The sequence below is a fragment of the Tympanuchus pallidicinctus genome, unplaced genomic scaffold (assembly GCF_026119805.1).
Source record: "Tympanuchus pallidicinctus isolate F22 unplaced genomic scaffold, pur_lepc_1.0 scaffold8, whole genome shotgun sequence".
Lineage (NCBI taxonomy): Eukaryota > Metazoa > Chordata > Aves > Galliformes > Phasianidae > Tympanuchus > Tympanuchus pallidicinctus.
The window spans coordinates 18,591,190-18,614,360 of record NW_026294802.1 but is presented as its reverse complement, the minus strand read 5'-3'; the positions used below and the strand labels follow the sequence as shown (position 1 = coordinate 18,614,360).

The 23,171-nt window shown below is 35.5% G+C and overlaps 1 protein-coding gene across 2 annotated transcripts in view; it reads right to left on the bottom strand.

The window, feature by feature from the left end:
* The window catches only part of CDK17 (cyclin dependent kinase 17), a 77,609-nt gene that overhangs the window by 33,411 nt on the left and 21,027 nt on the right, over nucleotides 1-23,171 (bottom strand). Inside the window, exons 2-5 of one of the 2 annotated variants that reach the window (XM_052667330.1) lie at nucleotides 21,226-21,374; nucleotides 16,903-16,941; nucleotides 8,224-8,388; nucleotides 1,506-1,639 (exon numbers count right to left, since the gene is read on the bottom strand). In XM_052667330.1, the coding sequence (XP_052523290.1) occupies nucleotides 1,506-1,639; nucleotides 8,224-8,388; nucleotides 16,903-16,941; nucleotides 21,226-21,343 (456 nt within the window). In that variant the 5' untranslated portion in view covers nucleotides 21,344-21,374. The remainder of the gene's footprint in view (nucleotides 1-1,505; nucleotides 1,640-8,223; nucleotides 8,389-16,902; nucleotides 16,942-21,225; nucleotides 21,375-23,171) is intronic. The other variant, XM_052667331.1, reaches the window with a different exon arrangement.

Below are 23,171 nucleotides of genomic sequence, written 5' to 3'. Positions count from 1 at the left end.
GACTGTGGAGAAAAATAACAATATCAGCACTGAATAAACCAAACTGAAATAAAAACTTCTGAAAGCCACTGGAAGTGTAATATTAGAACTTCTTCACAATGTTGGGAGTCCACTAAAAGGCTGCTTTTATTTGATGTCTCTTGAAAAAAGTACACACGGATTTCCTAAATTTCTATGACTTTTCCTGAGTTCTTTTATAGTTTCTTAGAGAGATACATTAATCCTAATTTAAGTGAGAACCCTTTGGCGGCTCTTTCTCCGTAAGTCTCAGCATCTTTCCACTTCAGTTCGTTAACTTCATGATCTGCCATTAACTTTCTTATTTCTTTCCTGATCTAAATGTGTATTTCACATGAAATGCAGAGGAAATAGATATTAAGCAAAAAAAAGTAAATAAACTTGTCTGCAAATTTCTTCAGTTTTGAGTTTATCCAGAATACATTCTGATATGCAAGCTTTAAAGATATTTTTAAAGCCTCCTGCACAGATCAACATACCTACATTAGTTCTCCTATGTAAAAGGTGCAGCTTTAACAGTATTTAGATTAAACCTGAGATTAATATAAAAAAAATTCAGGAATTTCTAGAGAAAAAAAAAAAGAAGCAGAAGATATAAATAATGAATACAAATAATTTGTAAGTTCTTGGAATCAGACCAGCATTACATGCTTGGAGTCCTGGAATTCCAAGCATAGCAGAATGCCTCACCAATCAAAATTTTTTGGCCTTTTCTCCCTACTGCAAGTTACACAGATCTGCTTCCCTAGTCCTGTACATCGTATCATGCTTTGAAAGAAGATCTAAAATCTTACAAACTATTCATATCGGTATACACACTGCTATGGAGAAACTGCAAAATTTTGCATGCTTCTGTAACAAAGGGACCATTATCACTTTTACACACTCGAGAAACAGGGAAGCATTTTGTTTTTCTTTGCTAAGGGAAATGACAAAGCAAGCACAAGGGTGGCTAGTGTTCATAATGAGACTCATAAATAAAGGAAATTATGTGCACAGTTATTCATAAGGTACTTTTTCCTCCTTTTGTTTACCATCATGTAAAGTTCCGTTCATTAAAAAACAGGAAGAGAGAGAGAAAGGCTCAAGCAGTCTGGACCACTGCTTCTGCAAGATTTGTTTTAGAAAGGTTACACAACAGTTTTAAGAAAAAAAATATCTGAACACCACTCCTTCAACATACTTAATGAATGTACAGAATGTGCAGATATTCTAAAAACTACATATAATAAATTCTACCTAGATTCAAGTTTCAAAACATATTTAGCTTGCAAAATAAGCAGCTCATAAAAATGCAAGCAAGACAATTGTCTTATTTGTGTGTGACAAATGGAGCCAGACATTTAAGCACTATTATATTAACTCTCTCCACACTAAGTATGTCAAAATGTTTAAAGATGTTTGCAAAGACAACCAGTTACAAAGAACGAGAACAACTCCATTCTCTCTTGTCAATTTAAACAATCCTTATATGAAAAGTAAATTACCTCCATTGAGATTCGTCTGTGTATTCGGTTTCTGAGACAAACACCCGTGGGAGACTGAACTTCATCAGATGATGTTCCAGAAGCTTGGTCACTTTCACCATCTGACCCCATTTTCAGATTTTCATGAACAATGTCTTAAAGATAGTTAAAAAACAAACAAACAAACAAGTCAGTCAGTCAGTTTTCCACTAAATGATCTCTCTTGTGCAGGCAGAAAACAACTGTGCAATGATTTTTATTCCAAAGGCTCACCACAGTAATAATAGTCTCAATGCACTTTCCATGGCTCAGGGATCCCAAAATGAAAAAGGAATACTTCATAAAATTCACATACAAACTTTAACATTACTTTTCTTAGTTTTCAGCAGAATAGAATTTTCCAAAACAAAAGACTGTCAAATTCCTATTTTAATTCCTACAAGCCACCTTCCCATCAGGATTTCAGCTCCTGACTTTCCTCATTATCTCTTCCTTCTACTATTGGATTAGAAAAACTTGTGTTTGCAATAGGAAGCTGAGATTCACTAGAAAATATATAAAATATGAAAATACTTAAGATTTTCAGACTACTTGCCTGGCAAGTGCCTTTAAATAGAAAACTTTAAATAAATCAACACACAAAACAACTGAAAAGTATAGGTATCATTTTCAGAAGTGCCAAATGTGGAAACTCTAGCTGTAGAAAACACACTCATGTGGAGGAATAAGATGTATTCTGATTGCCTGAACAAAGGTCTGCAATGTGTAACTAGATTCAGAAAAGGACCTGAGATTCAGAAGCTTTTCAGTGAAATTTATGTTTTTATGTGAGAAGATTAGGTAATAGTCCTGTTGGGTTACATGCTGTTGTAGGATCATTATGAAAACTGTAATTAGTACTTTTAATATAATCCTGTAGATTCATCCACATACAACAGTTCACATGTCATGTATGTACCAAACACATCACTTTTCTTTACTGCCGCAGAATCTGCCAGACTTTGAAAGACTATTACTGTAAAAAATGAGGAGAAGAACTGAAGTGGCATCATTAATAGCATGAAGAGACAAATGACATGCAAAAATACATGCAGCGTGAAATTGGTCATACAAGCAAGTTACTCTGAGTAATGTTCCATTCTCACCTCCAAAATATTTGAGCTCCAAATTGCTACATAGTCTTGGGTTGGAAGGGATCTCAAAGATCGCCTAGTTCCACTCCCTATTGCTGGCAAGGTTGCAGAATAAATACATACATATATCTAAGAGGTGACAAAAGACATGAATTTCCTCACATAGGGAACCTGCTTTGGCAGGGAGGTTTGACTCAATGATCTCTGGAGGTCCCTTCCAACCCCTGTGATTCTGTGATTCCCTGACCTCTTCTGTTCCTATTACTACGCATTATCTTGGACAGTGTAAAAGAGAACCTGACAAACAAACCCAACCCTGAAAAAAAAAACTTACATAAACAAAACACGCAAAGTTCAATATACCTCAAAATATTTAGCATTTGCTCAGAACAACAGCAATTAAAACAAAAACAAACAAATATCACACAGCACACACAGAGAGAGGGGGGAGGGAGGGAGAGAGAAATAGAATGTGCATGTTTTATCACTACCAACAAGAAAGAAAACTGGCTTTTCAAGAATAAAAAACCCTTCAAGCAAAAGTTTGGATATCAACACATCTTCTAAAACATTTGTCCTGTTTAGCTCCTGCAGGATCACATAAACTTCAAAGGACTAAATTCTTTCTTAGTACTATGAATTTCTTTTTACAGAAAGCATAAAGGATATAAAAAGAGTAACTCTACTCATAAGGTACTTCCACTTATTTTAACTTAAAGAATTGTAATTAAACACAAATTAAGTACAAATCCCATATACAAAGCACAATTTTCAGCAGTAGCGTGGGTCTAAACTGGATTTTGATTAAAGTCCACAGTGTATCAGAATTTCCTCAGGAAGACATGCTCAGATTTGAACAAGAGAGAAAAAAAGTAAACTGCATTCCTTGCAGCTTGGTTTCAAACCAAAGGTTCATCAGTACTTCTAGAGACATGTTAGTTTGAACATGAGGGAAAGATTTAGAAATTAACTCCCAAATATCAACTTTAACCTTAGGCTAAAATGATAAAACATTACTCCTTTTTATCAAATCTTTGTAAACTTCATCTCCTTTTATGACAGGCTGACCAACATACTTGACCAAGCTGATGAGATCTTTTGGATTTCAGCAAAGCCTTTGCTACTGTTTCTGAAGGTATCCTTCTGCACACAATGTCTAGCATACAGCTAGGCAAAAAACACAATGCAATGAGTGAACAACTGGCTGATGAGCTATGCTCAAAGGCTTCTAGTTAAAGGAAAGTTGGCAGACAATACTAAACTGTGAGGAGTTGCTGACTCCCCTAAGAAGAGATAAGGCTAAGCAATCACCAATGGCATGAAGGTTTAACGGCAAGTGCCAGACTACATCTGGGATGAAACACTGATGCACAGCCAGAGAATGAGAAGCTGAAGAGCAGCCTCACAATACAAGAAGGACACAGAACTATCAGAAAGCGTTCAAAGGAGGATTACAAAGATGGTTGGAGGGCCCAGAAAGCAAGAGACTTAAAGAGAGGCTGAGGTCCCTTGGTTTGCTCCCATGAGGGGAGGCCTCATGGCGGCCACAGCTCCTCACAGGGAGTGGTGGGGCAGCGCTGAGCTCTGCACTGTGGGGACAGCAACAGATGCTAGACAAGACACAGTTCTTTGGACAGCTTCCATGAAACTAAAGAACTACTGAATTTCATGCTGTGAAGCAATTACATCATTAAAAAGAGAGGAAAAAAAACTAAACCTGTTACATGAAAGTAATCATATGATTGATACTGTCATACATTTAAAATACACAACGTTCCACTTGTGAAAGAGAATGTATCATGAAATTGTTTTAAAAAACTTTACACTTCAAAAAGCAACATTCACAATTATGAAGAGTACTCTAATTGACAAAGATAGTACTTCTACTTAAAAGAATACCTACCAAAAAGAATGCAGTAATACACAGCTAAGGAATATTTCAAGAACACGTAGCAGAGAACCATGCATTTGGGACAGATAATAGAGATGCAAGAAGACTCTGCTTTTTACAGATCAGTAATGAGAAGACAAAGTGAGTCTGTCTCATTTAAGCCTAAAATGTAGCATTTCAGACTTACATAAGGTAATGATGACCAATCTGTGTTCAAAATTACTGTGACGTGACTAATTCTGGTACGTCTGGACAAACTACATACCCATGATGGACCAAAATGTTCTAAGTAGACTATTTACTGATGTTACAGAAAGTATCCTATCATGAAGCACGTGACTGAATTTCTGATATGCTGACTATCCAACTGCTCCTATTCAGAAAGGTCTGCATATGTTTTAATTGTATTCTAAAGAGGGATACTTCAAAGTTGTTTTTTTATATTTGTATTCTTTATACTAGTATATTTTATATACTTTACATTCATATTTCAATAGCATAAGAATCAGAATGAAGCATTCTGATATTTTTATACAGGTGTGCATGACGATAATATTTGATTAGCAAAGCTGAAAATCATGCAAATACTTACTTAATTACACTAAGCTTTTCTAAGACAAGTTCATCTGCATCAAAACCAACTTGCATGGTCTTCAGAGGTTTTAATAATGTTTAATAATAATGTTTAATAATGTATTCAACTGCCATCATTTAACAACACAGCTGCTCTCCTACAAAGATGTTTTAGTGTACTCTACGTACCTAAGTGAATACCCAGCATGGCTGTGCTATGAAAAGGTGTAGATCACTACAGTATAACAAGAAAACCATGGAAGCATATTTAAAAAAAAAAAAGGCTATCCTCATTTCAGTTGAGGACCACCAAAAGAAACTGCATGTGGGGGAACCTTTAGTGCAGCAAATGAAAATTCGTCTGTGTGAGCTAAAGCAATATCCACAAATTAGTCTGTAGTCAGATTCCATGATCTTTATATCTTATAACTGTTAAAAAAATTCGTGCACTTCCAAGATGCGCTTTTCTAAAGCCTACTTTGCTATTTTTTTAAATTAAATTTTAAAATGGCTAAATTTTATTATTAATTTCCCTAGTAATTCAAAGTGAGGAAGGCAATATTGAGAAATTACTTCTGCTGTTGACAATAACAAACTATGAAAACACTATGAAAATATAATTCCTTCCAATTCAGATATTTATGACAAAGAAACAGATCCTCATTACTGTATTGTGACAACTGGCTAAAGCATGGGAGAGTTGCTGCTCCTGTTGAAGATGACCAGCTTGAGGCCCATGCTGGTCAGAATTGGTTTTGGGTATCCCAAGCACCTCTTCAGCATTCCCAGTAATATAAATATGGATCAAGGACACCTGAAGTTGGCCCTGTATTAAGCCAAACAAGGTATGTAAACTGTTTATTAATTCTGTCTCTTTAAGGGTCTACATGAATTAAATATTTCTGGAGGTGCAGGACTGCAGGAGCTCTATAGTTATGAGTTATTTGCAAGTAAGAAAAACTCATCTGGACCTGCATCAGTGGCACTGATAAGTCACAGCTTGCCATGAGGGTCATCTCTACTATTGAAAAAACCATAAAAATAACTGAATGCAAAACATTAAACAAAGACACAATTCTGTCTTTACAATTCCTCAAATTAACGAAAATATTTTCATGTACAAAGGTCTTAAAAAAATGTTTTGGGACTTTACATGTTACCACAACAGCAGGAACTCCGCAGCATGTTCAGTGCTCAGAAAACAAACAAGAAATCCCCCCCAAGTCTCTCAGTGAATTCTCATAGTGATAATCTCATCAAAAGCAAGCTGTTTGAAGCTGTACTTGTGGCAGATCTAGTTTTATTCTGTGATTATTTTTTTAACCAACTCACCCTTTTACTACTACCACTTTGTGCTATTTCTAATATATATTATATTAGAATCTAATAGCATGTTCCCACACCGGAATAGAAAAAAAATGAAAGAAAATAGAAGGAATAAAAACATGCATACAAAAGCCTCAGGTAGCATGGGATATTTGACCATTTCGTTTCTGATCTCATCCCAATGGAGAATACTTCAGCATCCTGCTGAGTAATAACCATTCCCATATGCCAGGAACAAAGGGAGAAAAGATGCAAAGAAGCAGCAGAGAGGACATTAGTAATTTTGCTTGCATAAACGGAAAAATGCTACTAAATAAGAAGTAGGTTAAATTTTCATTAAATGAGATGATAAATAAGTGAAATATCAAGCTTTGAGTGACTAATCATTCTAGAGAGAAAGAGGGAAAATGTGATGAATAAGTAGCACACTCACTAAATCTATTCTGTACACCTTCAATGAAATGATAATTCTACAGAAATCTGTAGATATTTAACATGTGGCATTACAACATTTTCTACAAATTGTGAGCATTAAACACGCAAAACTTGATCACCTTAAGAAGAAAACAGATGCTATTCTTTGTATTACTCATGTACGGTATTTTTTTTTTTATATGTGAAAAATTGAGAAAACTGGAAGATCATTAAAAAAACACAACATGTTCAGGATTTTTTTTTCCCCCTCAAAGTTGAATTTTGTACTGGAAATCTGACAAGGAACAACTTATCAAAAAATCTGACCTTAAAAAAGGCTACTGCAGCATTTAAAGGCAACACACAATAGAAAACTATACTCTGCTGCTCTTTCTGTACACGTTTCACATACACTTGATTTAACAAATTGCCCATAAAAGATGAAATACTCCTAATCAGAGATCTTTACACACAGATGCTTTGCTTAACAAAACAAATCAAACAAACCAACCAAACTAACAACTTTGTCTTCCTATTACATAAATGTCAGGAGAAGAAAGAAAAAAAAAAAGAAAAAGAGAAAAAATACCATGAAGTAGCTGAGTGAAATCAGGAATTAATACTGCAGTCAAAATTTGCATGAGTGATAACAAGGAAGGGAGGATGTAAGATGTAAGTGGTTCGATGAGTATCTTGAAAACTCATAGCTTAATCTTGAACATGATCAGTTTAAGTGTCACACACTTTGAAACAAATTCATACAATTCTAATTAAACTGACTTGTTCTCATTCAATTAATTACACAGAATTTAAAACAACATAAAAGCAGGGTAAAACATTAACGGTGACTGAAGGCAGCAACACGACAAATTAATTGAAAGAGAACAAAACGTATTTGTAACTCATCTGCCCCACAAATATAGCACAAGACACCAACAAAAGACAGTTATTGTTGATTAGCCTTATTTTATCATTGAAAAACATTTTTTTTCTTGTATTATTGAAAGGTCTAAGTAATGCATCACATTTTTCAATTCCAGATACAGGGATTATCTTCCATTTTTATATATTCAGTTATAGTTCTCATCAGTTATTTTAACTGAGCAGGACACAAGTTTCCTTGTAAAGTATTAAGAGTACTTTGCAGCTTTTGTAACTTTGTAACTTGTCAAAAATTCCTGGGTTCTTTTAATTGCTCTCTTTCTAAAATTCTTTGAGATATTCAGTACCTTAAAAGAAAGTTTTCCCAGCAACTCCAGAAAAAAAAAAAGAAAAGCATTCCCTGAGATTTATTAAAGCATTAGAATAACTGTGTCCCTTGCTAAGAATCAATACAGACATCATTTTTCCAGAGGAAAAAAAAAAAAAAAAAAGAACGTAAGCAAACGATGTAGTAAATTACCTAGTCTGCTCCCATTTCTGGGCATTGCCATGAAAGAGCCGAGGCTGCCCCCTATGACGCTATGTGGTCTTCGTAAAGGGGGCTTCTTGAAAGATCCTGTGTATTGGTGGAGAAATGAGTGCATACTGTGAGACGTTGGAGGCCTGCCATTCTTCACAATAGGCTCTAGAATTCACAAGGATCAAAATATTCATTCCCACAAGCAAGTAGGAGTGTCAGGAACGTGCCAGAAGGAAAAACAGAAAAAAAAACAAAAAAAGAAAAAAAACAGTTACTAGACAGGAAATCATCATTCTGGTAAGACTGTTGTTCATACTAACAGTAGACCACAACACTACAGCCATTTCTCTATTAACAGATTAATACTAAACGTGGCATTAAATGTTTCCCAGATTTCATCTATTAAATTCCGTCATTCTATACAGGATCAGTAAACAATCTGAACATAAAAGTCTAAACATGTAAATAAGAGCACAAAGTAGCCTTTAATGGTTTTTTTTCTTCTGAATTAATTGTTTGATTGCACAATGTCTCATCTTCACTACAATATAAATAAACCAGCCGTTAGATCAACTCTCATGATAAGCAAATTGAACAGCAAGCCTTTAGAAATACTCACGCTCTCAATACTCTTGAGAGTCACTCGTAGTGAGGTTTTTTGTTACTGGAAGTCCTTAGAAAGAAAAATACCTGTCCATACACACACCACAGGAGGTTATGCCATAATTAAGGTTATTTGTTATTCTGACATCATTTAAGTATTAAAACAATTATTTTGGCTTTCTTGGATTATGTCTTTAACAGCCTACTACACTCAGACTCAAAACCAGGATTGTAAGATGTTTTTTTATTATAATTACTGATAATTACACTTTCTAGAAGAGAGGTAACAGGAGAAATTTTAAAATCTGATACACAAATGCACACACAAATCAAATGTTCGTGTTCTCCCAGTATCCTGATGGCACACGTGAACTGGATGCAAAGGATGGCTCAGGATCTGAAGAGGTCTCCTCTAAAAACAGGGGGGCTTTCCTACTCCAGCAAGAAGCAGAACAGAAAGCAACTCACATTGCCTGGTCACAAAACCAGACCCATCAGTCACTAAATGAAGCCACTCATACAAGATCTTAACACTGTCACTACAGAAGAAGTGCGCAGGGGAAAGGAAGCTACCTACAAGCATAGGGAAATGCTCAAAAACAAAGAATTTGAGACTGTGTCAAAAGGACACTTCAGATTCAAACGATTTTATTTTTCTACCATTTGATTCTTGCCATCATTACATTTACAGCTGGTTTGGTGTTATCTGGAGAACAGAAAAGCCAGCAACCCTGCACAGAGCAACTGCAGGTGACTGCTGCTGTGCAGAGCCTCCCAGGTGCTTCTGGGGCCACTGCTGTGACAACGAGCAACCTGAGATGCAATTTCATCAGCGTGACTTATATCTGTACACACAGGCCTTCTTTTTCCTTCCAAAATAAGCAACATATAGCTAGGAGACAGAATTTTATAGCAAGCAGAATTTCAATGAGGAAGGAACACAACAACAAATAATTCACAACCTAAGCAATTAAAATGGGACTTTGAAGGGAGTCCCATCCCTCCCCCACAACTGCCACACATGTACAAAAACCTTGCAGATAATTACCAAGATTGGTCTGAAGGAAGAGACTAAAGTACAGACAAAAAGGCCAGCGACTTTCAGAAAAAATTATGCAAGAAATGTTTGCATATAACATGAATAATACATTAAGACAAAAACAGCTTTAACCCAGCTGCTGCAGGAAACCAAACTGAAAAAAGGCTTCAGTCAGAAAATTTGAAAGGACATTCAGCACGTCTTACACACAAAAGTGTAAACTTTGCATCAAAACAACGGAGTTTCTCATTACATGGAGAAAGGTAAGACGCTAGGATGCACCTCATGAAGGACCCAGAAAGTACTGAAGGAGTGACAACGAAGGGGCACAGCCACACGACTGGAGGCAAAGATGCTTACAAGCAAGACAGTGCATCATCTCAGTCTTGTCAAATTGCAACCAGCATCACTACATTTGAATTCAGTGATGATTCTGCTATCATTAATCACATTGCAGTGTACCCACGCATGCAGACCACATTTGCATTCACGTATGTGCAGAGTCAGTAATCTTCACTGTATATTACGGTTTTGTTTACTTGTACTAAAATTAATCTGCACGAATCATGGAGCACAAGTGAGCCCCCAAAAAGGTCAGAATTTACAAATACACCACATGGCGTTAAGTAGAGATTAAGTTTTATGCTCATTACAAGCATGAAAGTGTGATGAACGTGATATGTTTATACCAACAATGTGCTTTTGTCATGGCACTGGTAACTTTGCGTATATCTGACAGTTTAAAACAAAGCTAGCATCCTAACATATAAAAACTCTGCTTGATGATAAACTCTGCTTGAAGATAAAACTAACAAACTGGAAATCATACAGAAATAACTTTTCTCATCACAGACAACTATTATCTTTCTGTGTAATAATTTAGTACTGTTCTTAACCATGGAGCCCGCTATAAAATTTAGCAAAATTAATTTAAGTCATGTGGTAGGCCAGATGTAACTACCCTCAAACAATGAAATGAACTATTAGTATTATCATGACTAAAAAAAGCATTAATAGTACCTAACTACAAGATTTTGGTTAGTTTTTGTTTGTTTGTTTGTTTTTACAGTCCCAACAACATTAATTTAGGAAAAAGGAAGGATCATATGGAGTTTTCTTCTTACAAAGGTATAACAGATATTTGCAGTCTGATAAGTATTTTGTTACAGATAACATATGTAGTGTAATCTGCACTGTGGTATGATGTCAAATCTAGAATAATGTCCATGTGAATGTGTGCTGCTTCCTCCACACAAAATTGACAGTAACATGTAAGAACTGGAATAAATACTGAAAATGATCAGCAAAGTCTTGCTGGAAATTAATTTACAAGACTGTTACTTATAATTTTTGCATATTTTTAAGATACCAGCACTTAAAGGAAGTGCTTTCAAAAAACGTATTAGCTTTCTCCAACAGTCACAAAGATCATAAGAGAATACTAAATTTCACCTACTCTGATAATTCATTTTTTGTACAGCTATTAATATTTTGAATCATTACATTTCAAGGGTAACACTGCAGCTTTTATGGTGAGAATTTAGTGTAACTGATTCTTTTTGAATTAGATGAGACAAAACTATCTGTAAAAGTTATGTGCTTTTATTACACACATTTATAAACTGCCTCATATAACTTTATCGCTGTGGTTATAGGTTTGGTTTGTCTTTAAAAAAGTGCTTCACTATATAAAACTCATATTCCTTAAGTTAGCATCACTGTACTCAATAAATGTAACTCAGTAACTCCCCAGAGGCTTAGTTGACATGAATTTCTGGTAGGAGAAATTTTCACAGCACTATCGCTTTAATAGTTTGAATAATCAAAATAATAAGGGAGTAGAGAAACAGAATAAAAATCACCATGAAAATGTACGGATCTGTTGCACTCTGAGTATCATACGCTCTCAAATAAATTAAAACTATAAAGAGAGGGCTCTCAGAACAACAACAAGGATGACCAAAGGCGGAAAACAGTTGCTGTGTGAATGCTTGCGCAGCCTAGGACTCCTCCTCCTCAAAAAGTGACAACTGGAGAAGACGTGGCACAACCTTCAGACTCGTCGGAAAGCAACTTCATCAGCTGTACTCACCTTCTCCAGCACAAGAGCAGGCCTCTGCAAGAGCTGATGTAAAACACACGGAAGTGGTTCTTCACCACAACACGTCTCTGGAAACTCCTCACCACACAGGATGTGACGAGTACCAAGGCTTACAAGACACCAGGGGAGACTGAGACCTTCTCAACATTACTAAACACACAGAAACACGCCTGGTTCGGGAAGCTTAATCTCAAACTCTTCCTCAAACATCACCTCCAAAGGCTAGAGGACAGCAATCCACAACTCCATCCATCCTCACACAGCATGACCTCTGCTGCAAGGGTACAGCTGTGAGGGTGCAGCTGTCCTCCTGCCACAGCCATTCCTGCACAGGCCCAAGTAATCATCTCTAGCACTCTTTCCTCACTTGACTCTGTAAACTTTAATTCCAAACTGATAAACCTCCCAATGTGAAAAGCAAGCTGAAACAGAGATGGCTAAGTAGTTCTTTTTGAATCATGTTTTCTCAGTAAGTACTATATACTCTTCGTATTCTGGTCACATAATCACTCCAGTTTCAGCTAGTCTTTCAAGAAGCAATGACAAAATTCAGTTCAACTCTTAAATTTCTTAATAAATTTCATTTCATTAAGAAATGTACTACCTGTACATTACACTAATCATGCAAACATTTTATTTGAATAAGAACAAAGTTAACTAAATCATCCTCAATAATACTTCTTGAAACATGAGTGTAGCTGCTTTTGAAAAACATATATATAAAATATATGTACAATATGTGCTTTCATATATCTACATATAAATATGTAATAGTATATTTGTATTTACACACACACAATTTTTTTTATAAAGCCATATGCATGCTATTGTGTTAGGTGTCCATCTCAGAAAGTCTCTCAGTTAAAAATTGGGCAACACAATGCCTATATACTATTGTACTACTTGATTTTCAAGTTTGGTTTACGCTGAGCAGTTTTATGCAATTTGGATTATTTCTGTCGTACTGCTTGCATCCTATCACTCAAACTTCTGTTACTACTGGCACAGCACAAATCAACTACAACAGCACTATCAAAAGTAAATACTGTTCCACACACCAGCAGTCTGGCTTACTGATGTTTTGAGAGCTGCTAAACCACGCAGCTGACTTGGCGTAGAGCACATGCATATATTTTAAGAACATGCAGTACCCAGAAAGGTACCGCTGTCTTGCTACATTTGAAATTACGTAAGTGCTAACAAACATCTGAGAACAGAAAATAACTCAAGTTGTTCAAAATTTTCAATTACAAAGCAATATAAATTTATGCTCATAATGATGAGCATTGCCAGTGTAGAGTAGAACAATAGACTATATAATCAAGAACACCATCCAAGGAATTAATTAAAACCAACTATTTTATGAGGCTATAAAGATGTCTTGTCTTTTTCCTTTAACTGTAAATTTAAAGAAACCACAAATTCTGCCCTGAAATTACTCTGAAATTCAGTATTTTTTCAATAAAACCTCAATTTTTCTTCTTGTTATCCATCTGTCTTAACAAAGGGCTGTACCACTTCTTTCTTTCCTGTGCTGGATTTATTTAACTGGATTTATTTAATCTGAGCTCCAGAGACACTGCAAATTGCTTGGCATTTTTCTGTGCAAGACCTCAGCCACTGTCACATGCCACTCAGTTCGTGGATTAAAGAAGGAAAGTGTTTTCATTAGGAATGTAAATGCATTTTAAAATACATTTTATGAATATCTAATAGCAGATATTCAACTGTCTCTTTTTATTTTTTTCATGTCCCATGAGTATCTCTATTGTGTGACTGAAAGACCAGGCTGGCTTTCATATTCCGCTGTCTAAGTTTTGGAATATTTTCTTCATCTAGCTTTAATAAAGAATCAAAATCACCTGTCATACACATGACATCTTCTCATTAAATCAGGCATCACCAGTAGAGCTGAATTAGTCTACAGGAAAATGCATTATTCAGTAACTGCTCTCCATTCTGGAGATAAAAAACATACTAATGAATAAACATATATTTTAATTTCATATGAATAAAGTAAACAATTGGAGTTTCTGCTAATAAAAATAAGTTAGATGCTGGAAACCCAGACTCAAGGACCTCTGACCTCTGAATTTGGTTTATACTGAGGAATGAACCCAGCTGTGCTCCGTATTTTAAGTAAAGATAAACTTACGTGACAGCAAGCATGACACAATTCACTGATGCTACCAAAAAGATTGTCCTAGATCCTCCTCTGGCAAACAGAAGAATAACTTTGATTTAGACTTCTGAACTAGGCCATCACAGTGCTAGCTAACACAGGGGAGAAGGCAGAACCTCACTCGTCACTTTTAGCTGTGGAGCCTGACTCGGGATTGGCTCAACTACAGCAAGGGCTCACTAAACACCCTGAGAATCAGCTACTGGTTTTTGTAGGACAACATGCATTCTTTTCCACCCACCTTGACCTTACCCTTGCCCCAGAAAATTTCTAGGTTCTTTTCTTTGTTGTTTTTTTCTTTTCCTTCCCATTTTAATAAAGAGCAGAGAAGCATCAGAACTCTACAAAAGCGAAATGATATTTTCAATCTCTAGACAGCTCTGCTTTCATGAAGCCTGATCTACCACAACCTTTAAAAAATATTACCAACTGATTCAAAGTCGTAACTGCTACTGCTGTATACCTGAATTATATTTCAGCATTATCTAGTACATGTTCATTTAATTAATCTGAATGTATTCTGTATTAATGACCACACAATTTTTATGTATTTGTTGGCAATAGTGACCTATTTTTAAGACTCACAATATGAAATATTACGAATAAACTGCTTTTCTGAAGAAAATAAGTCTGCAATGTAAGCACGTGAATTTCTGACATTGTAGAGCTGGTATTCTGCATGATACAATATTTAATTATACTGCTGGAAGGTTGTCAGACTCACTTAGTAAAATTAGTTGATTGCAGGTGATGGCTGTTACAGAAGTATTTAGATAACTTGAAGTAGCTGCACATTTCCTGTTATCTGCACTCTCGTAGAGCAGTGTAAAAACTCATGTAAACTTACGCATTATTTTATGGGACTGATTCTACAGACTCCATTAGGTGATAACTAGGAAAACACTAGAGAGCTCTAAAAATAGAACAGTCACTCAAAAATAATCAAAACAGTATTTATTCTTTAAATAATAAAACGAAAGCTTCAAATGTGACTATAACAACATCACAAACTAAGCATAACTCTACAAGAATTCCTCCCATTGCTCAAAGTTAATCCATTTGATTACAGAAGTCAAGTTTAGAGCAAGTTTTGTCGCTTGGAAGATATGTGGCAAAAAATATAAAACTTTTGAAATGTTTTCTAATGCTGACAGAAGGCCAGCCTTTGAGTTTCTCCTGGAAATGAAGATAAAGTACCTTAATAAATAATAAAATGGCACATAAGGATCCGGTTTGCTTTTATTTTTACATTTTGCCATGAGAATGGTCAATTTTACCATGGACTTTTTTAAACCACAAAAACAACAGACCACAAGATACAAGGCAAAAATAAGATCATAAATGATGTACCTAAAATACACAAGAAAAAGTATTTAAAAGGTGAATTTATGTACAATAAGTTTTTGCCTTCAGTCTAGATGAAGGAGATCACAATCAAATGAAAAGATACTCAAAGCTGAAAATCTGCCTTTACAGATTTATTTCTTTTTGTTTAAAAAACACTTCTAGAGAAAATACTTGTGGCTACCAGAATTTGAACACAAGCATGGTAGCACTGCACCTTCCTACCATATGTGCATGATCTATCACAAGTACTAATCTTCCCTTTAAAACACAGTTCCAGAAGGCATCACATAACAAGAAATCCCTCACACTCTGTTTCAGGTACAATTTAAATCAACATGTCAACACTCAGTCAAGATAAAAGCATCCCTTGCCTCCATTCTTGCCTTCCCACACACAGCTACCCTCCCTGTAGCTCCCAACACAAATACCTGTGAGGCCACACTGCCAAACAAATCAGGAAAAAGAGGATCTAGTTGCCTACTTGTCCTACTTTCAGGAAAAAAATAACCACCACACATTCATTTCATTTTTCCATACTCCACAAATCCATCTGAATGCCATTTAAGGAGAAATTTCTACCTATTCATCAGTGAGACTACGCTAGCAGAAATGTGCCATATATACACAGAGTCCACTTCTGCATCCACACACCACATTCTTCTGCCAAAACTGTTCTCCAGTTGTGAAGGAAGAGATGAGTGGACAAAAACAAGTCTACAGGTCTCTGAAGCATGCTTTCAGGTACTCAATGCTCCTGCTGATTTCTACTTATATGCACTTCCACGTATGAACAGAGCCTCCAGGTTTTGTGGGATGAAGCAGATGAAAACATAAGGGAGGAAAGAACACTACGCTGTGTGGCATATGTGAGATGTGAAAAACATACTAATCAGTAGTAACAAAAATTGATGTATGCAACAGCACAAAAGGGTAGATACAGATAAAATAAAACCACTGTCAGAATAGTGTAAGGAAGAGTTCGTGGTTCAGAATTTAGCTGTGACAACTCCCAGTTATTCGCAGTAATCTGTAGCTCTAGAATGAGCTCTATCACTTTGGTGTTCCCCCCCTCCCCCACTTGAGATGTTTATATTGATTCTTTCCTCCAAAACGAACAAAAAAAATGTACTGATTTATTACTGGGAAGTATTTTTGTGCTCATATTTTCAACTCAAGCAAACTGTTTTGAAAATACATTGCAACACACAGTTTTCCTTACATGCAAGGAATCACACACACCAGATGGGAACTTCTCAGCTGTACTGAAGATGATATGAAATGATGACAGCTACGTAAAGATTTGGGTGCTCTACAACAGTACTGCAATGTGTCAGTTTTTACAAACATTGATTCTTTTTATCAGAGCAGAAACTAGTCATTAATGCCTTAAACCTACGAAACACTTACGCACTTTACTGTAGCTGATCCTTCCATTATTACTCACACCTGTAAAATTACAAAAAAATTATGGAAGTGTTTGTGAAACTGTATCCTATGATCATATCACTGAGCTAAAGCAGATTAAATGGAGATAAATGTTACTCTATGATATTCAGGAAGTCAATCATATCAGAATCTCCTTTGTTTTGTTTTAGCAGGTATGTATACATATACATAAAGAACAAGTTGGCATTATATAGTGGCATTTCAACTGAATTGTTACTTACATATTAACATGAGCTATGGATGTATTTATGAATATATCTTATAATTAATCTTAAGAGCTTATAATAATGCATTTTATAATTTTAGACAATACAGCCCCATTTTTCACTTTCATTAGAGAGCATACTCATATGTATTTAAAGCATTTGCATAAATTTTACACTTAATTGAGCTCTAAATATGCATGATTTGGATGTTACTTCTGGCCAATTTTCATTAGTATGACATTGGCAAGGAAAAATTTCAGAAGCAAATTTAGTTCTTATGTGCTACAAATTACCACTTAGTATTTTTAATATTAATCTGAATAAATATATATTAATGAACCTAGAATTAAAAGAAATAGGCAGCAAATTGTTATTGTGCTAGAATCAAGACAGAATTAAAAAATACACAGCAAATCCAACTAGTTAGTTTTATATGTTGAAGCATTAGAGACCACAAAAAAAGATTCTGTTTCAGCCCACAGTAAGGCTGCAGATTCATATTAGGTATTTCATTGGTCAATCTACTTTTATGGCTTATGCACCTGATTATGTGATGTTTTCTCACCCAAAAGCCAATTATTATGAATGTAATTTGTAAGGCAGATTTAATCATATATAGGTTTCAGGTCACAAAGTAATTTGATGGTGTTCTAGAAACAATACTGTTGATTATTCTATGTTCAGTGCAATACTTCTGTGCTACGACATTGCTATTGCACTGAACAATGTGGGTTGATCCGTGCAAATCCCATTTTGCTGCTGCTGATGGGTAAGTGCTGCATGCTGAGACTGTACTGACATAACACGATGAAGGAGGCTGCGTGTGAAATGGAACTGCATACAAAAGGTCAGCTGACTCTGTGGTATCAATGCATTGCAAAGAAATCAAAAGTTACGTTTCTAATTTTACATTTGTGAACTACAAATGGGACGATTTGTTCTGCATAGCAGTAATGTTCTTTTAAACCAGTCTTCAAACAACCCACTCAGAAGTTGGAGTTAATGACAAGGTAGGTCTACAGAGTGCTGCAGCTATTGGAATCAGAGGCAATTGTTGTAGGAGAGGACAGGTTTGATGGTGGGCTGAATAGGACAGTCTACTGCAAAAGGGGGCCATGGTGAAAGGTCCGTGGTACGATATGCGTGTCATCTACGTTCAGAAACAAAGCTGAACTGGAACTTCCTAATAAAGATTTCATAGAACAATATTATGAAAAAACATATGGATGAGTGTGGACTGTAGGTCAGCAGTTAAGTGGATTTTTATGGATGTAGCCTCAGCAGCCCCCAAGGTGTAGTAAACCAGACATTTTTTCAGGAAGGAAAAAAGCTAGCTTGTACAATAATATACATGTTCCAGTGAGTATGGTATCAGAAGGGAATGACAAGAGACAAGACAGGTTATTCTAAAACAAAACAAAACAAAAAACTGCACAACAGCAGTGGAAGAAAATTCTGTAGAGCCTTCAGTATTGGGGCAGTACCTTGCTTTTTGGCATAAGAAATATAGCTGAAGAGACACATAAAACTTTCTGAAGACTGGCTGTATCCTTGACTTTGATTCTCTGTAGCTCAAAACATTGGTTTGCCTTTGATTTACTAGACAGAGCTTTTAAAGTTCTATTAAGAAGAAATCCAGAGCCTGCAAACTAGTCACATTTGTGTTTCTCTGTACATAGGGTTAAAGAGCTGTTTGTTCTTTTAAAAAGTTGACCTGGCATAGAAGGCTACTTCTATCTTCTGGGATCAGCACTCCCACAGCAAAAGATCCACTTTTCATGATCTTAATGTATCTGCAGACTCATAAGCAGTTCTTTAAGACACTACATTCTCTCGTGTTTCAATTTGACATTTACAACCAGTACAGGCTTTTTTACACTATATACATATATATAGTGTGTATATATGTGTGTGTATATATATATATATATATATATATATATAAATATAAACACACATACACTACATATATATGTATATACACACACACATATATAAAGATTGAGGCAAATCTCTCCCATTATATTTGCATATATGTCATATATATATACACACATATATATGACAGCATTTGTTCAAATCCTGACTACTATGATCTGCATGAAAACCAAGATCTCCTAAATTGTGCAGCAAACATTTTTCCAATTTTCTAGTTTTCAAAGGAAAATAAAAATACCCCAAATAGTATCCTGTTCATCTCTGCAGTTCCAGAGTTTGAACTGATACTAATGTAAGCACTCTAAAACTGTCAGAGAAGAAAATGAGGGTGTAACTTTGTAAAATGATTAAAAGTTATGAGTTAAAGATAACATAGCAACAGTACAATTGTATTTGCTATTCTTCCTCTTTGGAAAGGATCGACAATACTTAAATGTTTCCAAAGGAATTTTACAATAGCATTAACATCTTGCAGTTCCAAGCATTGTACCACACATTAGCATATTAGCATATATGCTTCCTTTGAACCAATGAAATAACGTGGAAAGCAAAGTAAAATGAGCGCTGAAAGCCAAGTCCTTCATTTGCAATTAGAAACATTTAAAATACCTACAGACAAGTTAAGTTTGTCAAGGTTTGATGATAAACATGCAGAAGACATCTAAGTTGCTGGTTGAGATAATTCTCAAATATTAAAAACTGCCAATACATGGTCTAGGATAGCATAAACTCACACCTTCGTGAACTAGTTACTGTGTCTTCTCTCCCTTGAGCTAGCATCCAGAATGTCACACAGATGAAACTTTCTGGATCCAGTTTTCAAGCAAATCACTTCAGCAACCCAGTTCAGTACACTCGCTGATGATGGTGCAGTTTCCCAGCATGAATGTAATATTTCTTAACATTTACTTGCACAAAGGAATCAACCTATCAGAAGTATATACAGGTCTGAAGAAAATATGCTTCAGTAAAGGCTAATACAAATGAAACCATGAGGGACAACTACTTAGAATGTTTCAGAAAGTGTTTCATACACATTAGTGAGAAAATACTAACTACAATTATAGTTTTGGAGTACATCTGCTGAATAAACTCAAGAAGTTATAATAGACATAGTTTCCAAAACTCTCAGACATGGCCTATGATGAAGACAACAGCAATGAATAAACCAAGGATTAAGTGTAAAAATGAAAAATATGAATTGTTTTGTTTTGCCAAAGGTAAACCCAGCTTGGTATGAAACAGATCTTGGATGGAGCTTACAAGTCTCCAGGGCAAATTCCACTGCCTCTACTTCTGTTCAAACTTCCTGCCAATTCTGAATATTCAACAGGAATATTAAGAATCATTTACTGGTGTGAGGGGAAAAAAAATAAATCAGATCTCTTGATACTTGAGAAAATCTTAGATGTCAGTAGAGCAATAAATAATACTAACCAGCACAGAAAATGCAATGTGACTTCAATGCCACAGCCAAGAAAACAGACCAAAGCAAATAAAATCTCCTCTAGTCATTATTATTGCAACGCGGGTTCAGAAGCAGTACTATCACTACTGCAGACTTCACAGCAGCCAGTATGCTTATGGGATCAGACAAAGACTTGCATAAGAATACACAGACAAGCTAGTTATCTCTGATACTTCTAAATGCCTTCCTATTGCAGAAAAGTAGTACTTATTCCAAGTAACAATTAGACTACCATGCTACATCACCAATGATAAGGTAAACAGTTACTTTTATAGTACCTAGGCAATTATTATCAACATATTACAGAATACAGAATTTGGGGAAATAAACTTAATTTGTAGCAATAAGAGGTTGTTGCAAGACCCACTAAATTCATACAATAATGGGTTTGTTTACTGTTAGACCATCTACAATCCTTGCTGCTCAACACATTAAAAAAGCAATTCAGGTAGTTCTTGAAAAATATGTATAATAATTTGATATTGAAGTAAACCAGTATGTGACAAGGTATCAGCCTGTTACAAGAACCAGACTAGTCAAATGTAAGGTAAATTAGAAGAACAGGTTGACAAAGATGTCCATGCAACTATGAATCCTTTAATAAAACTCAACATCACTCCCTCATGTGAGATCTGATCAAAATTCTTATATTTCAGTGAAAGACAAGCTTACCATTATCTTTGCTGCTGTTTTCTTCAATTGTCATTTGCTCTGCTAGCTCAGACAGCGACTCATCAATGGTCTGACTTCCACGCAAGGTTAAGGAAAGTCTCCTCTTAAACTTTTTCATTCTATCAATATTACGGCTGGCTTAAGGAAGCCTAAAAAGAAAGATGAAAAAGCAAGAACAAAATTATTTAATCAGAAAACGAAGTAACTTACATCAAAATGAAGAAAGAAGCACAGAAATTATAGTCACTATGCAAGTTATCCACAAAACATTCACCGTCCTTAGACCAAGGTTTCTCCGCTGGTCTGAAGAAGAATGTCAAGACATTGTTCTGCAATGAGACATACACTTCTGCTATTTTGATTTATTTTAGAGAAAGTAAGAATCACTGCTTAAGAAAAACCACACCAGTTGATTCAAACAGTACTTAATTTTACAATAATAAAAATAGCAGTTATTTGAAAACTTGATGACATTCTCATTACCTACTTTACTGCCTCTTCACACTCCTAAATCCGTAATTCACATAGAAAAATAGAAAACCAGATTCTCCTTGATATCCACCTCCAAATAGAGAAATACAAGAAAAGCAGCACTCTAAATATCTACATTGAATAACAAATTGTGAATATGACTTCTTTTATTACATTGACAGAACCCCTCAAAATATACACTTTTCAAGTGCATAGCTTACTCTTTATTTAGATGTTAGATTACAAAAGGAGAAGAAATTAGTGGCAGAGGTTGGATGTGGCAATTGACCGTAGGAGAATGCAGATACAGCCTAAGTCATCTAAGAGCCCACTGCTCATTGCAGTAAGTAACAATAGATTAAAAAAATGACCTTTTTCAAGGCCAGATCAGATGAGGCCCTGGGCAGCCTGGGCTGGTATTAAATGTGGAGGTTGGTGGCCCTGCATGTGGCAGGGGGTTGGAGATTCATGGTCCTTGAGGTCCCTTCCACACCTGGCCATTCTGTGATTCTTTGGGATTTGAGTCTAATGGCAAATGAATACAAAAAGTGACAAAGAAAGAATGGTGTCTAAGGGGAAAAAGGTAGGTAACAACAGAGGATTAACACTGTAGGCAACCATAGTTCCTATAGGAGTAGGGGTAGGAAATATGTAGGAAATAAAAACAGAACTTCTGGAGATTCAGTTAGATTAGCAAAAAGAGTTCTGTTCTTTCAAATGCATTTCTGCCCATGCAATTCATACCTTAGCATGAATAATTTCATCTCTCCTCACTCAACAGCACGATATTCTGACTGTTAAGGAACCAAACACACAGAATGTTCCAAGGGGAATATTTACTTTTCCTGTTCAGGATTTGCTTTGAAAAAGTTATCTGAGAACGTTATGCTTAACTTTTCCAAAATGACAGCCTATGATTCTTCTTAAAAACTAAAGAAAAAATAAAAACAAAATAAATCAGGACACATCTTTTATTTTGGTTTTATTCAACTCTCCTTCAGTGTTTTTGAAGCCTGCATCTTCCTACATGTACTACTCTCAAAAAGGATACATGGAATTTTTAGCTATGTAATGCCCTAAAGCTAAGGGAAAGCACAACAATTTCTTTCCAATTTTCCACTTGGGCAGTACTGCAAAAACAGATGCTTTTATATGGAAACAGGCCATTCCTGGCTTTTAATCTTGCAAATATTTAAGCCTACACATTTTTTTAATTGAAAAGGTCTACCGCAAAGGAATATCACATACAAATTAAGAGACACAGATTAGAAAATTTTATACTTCAAGATAGCATAGAAGTAAATATTTTGTTAACTACAGTTTCAAAATTCTCCCTGTTACATGAGGCTTTCATGGGATGTTGAAGCACCACTATTATCAAGATTCTGAGTAAGTTCAGGATTGATTTTGAAATAATTTAGAAGAATGAGGAGTGCAAATCAACATGTGCGTAAATGCTTCCTTCCTGCGAAATA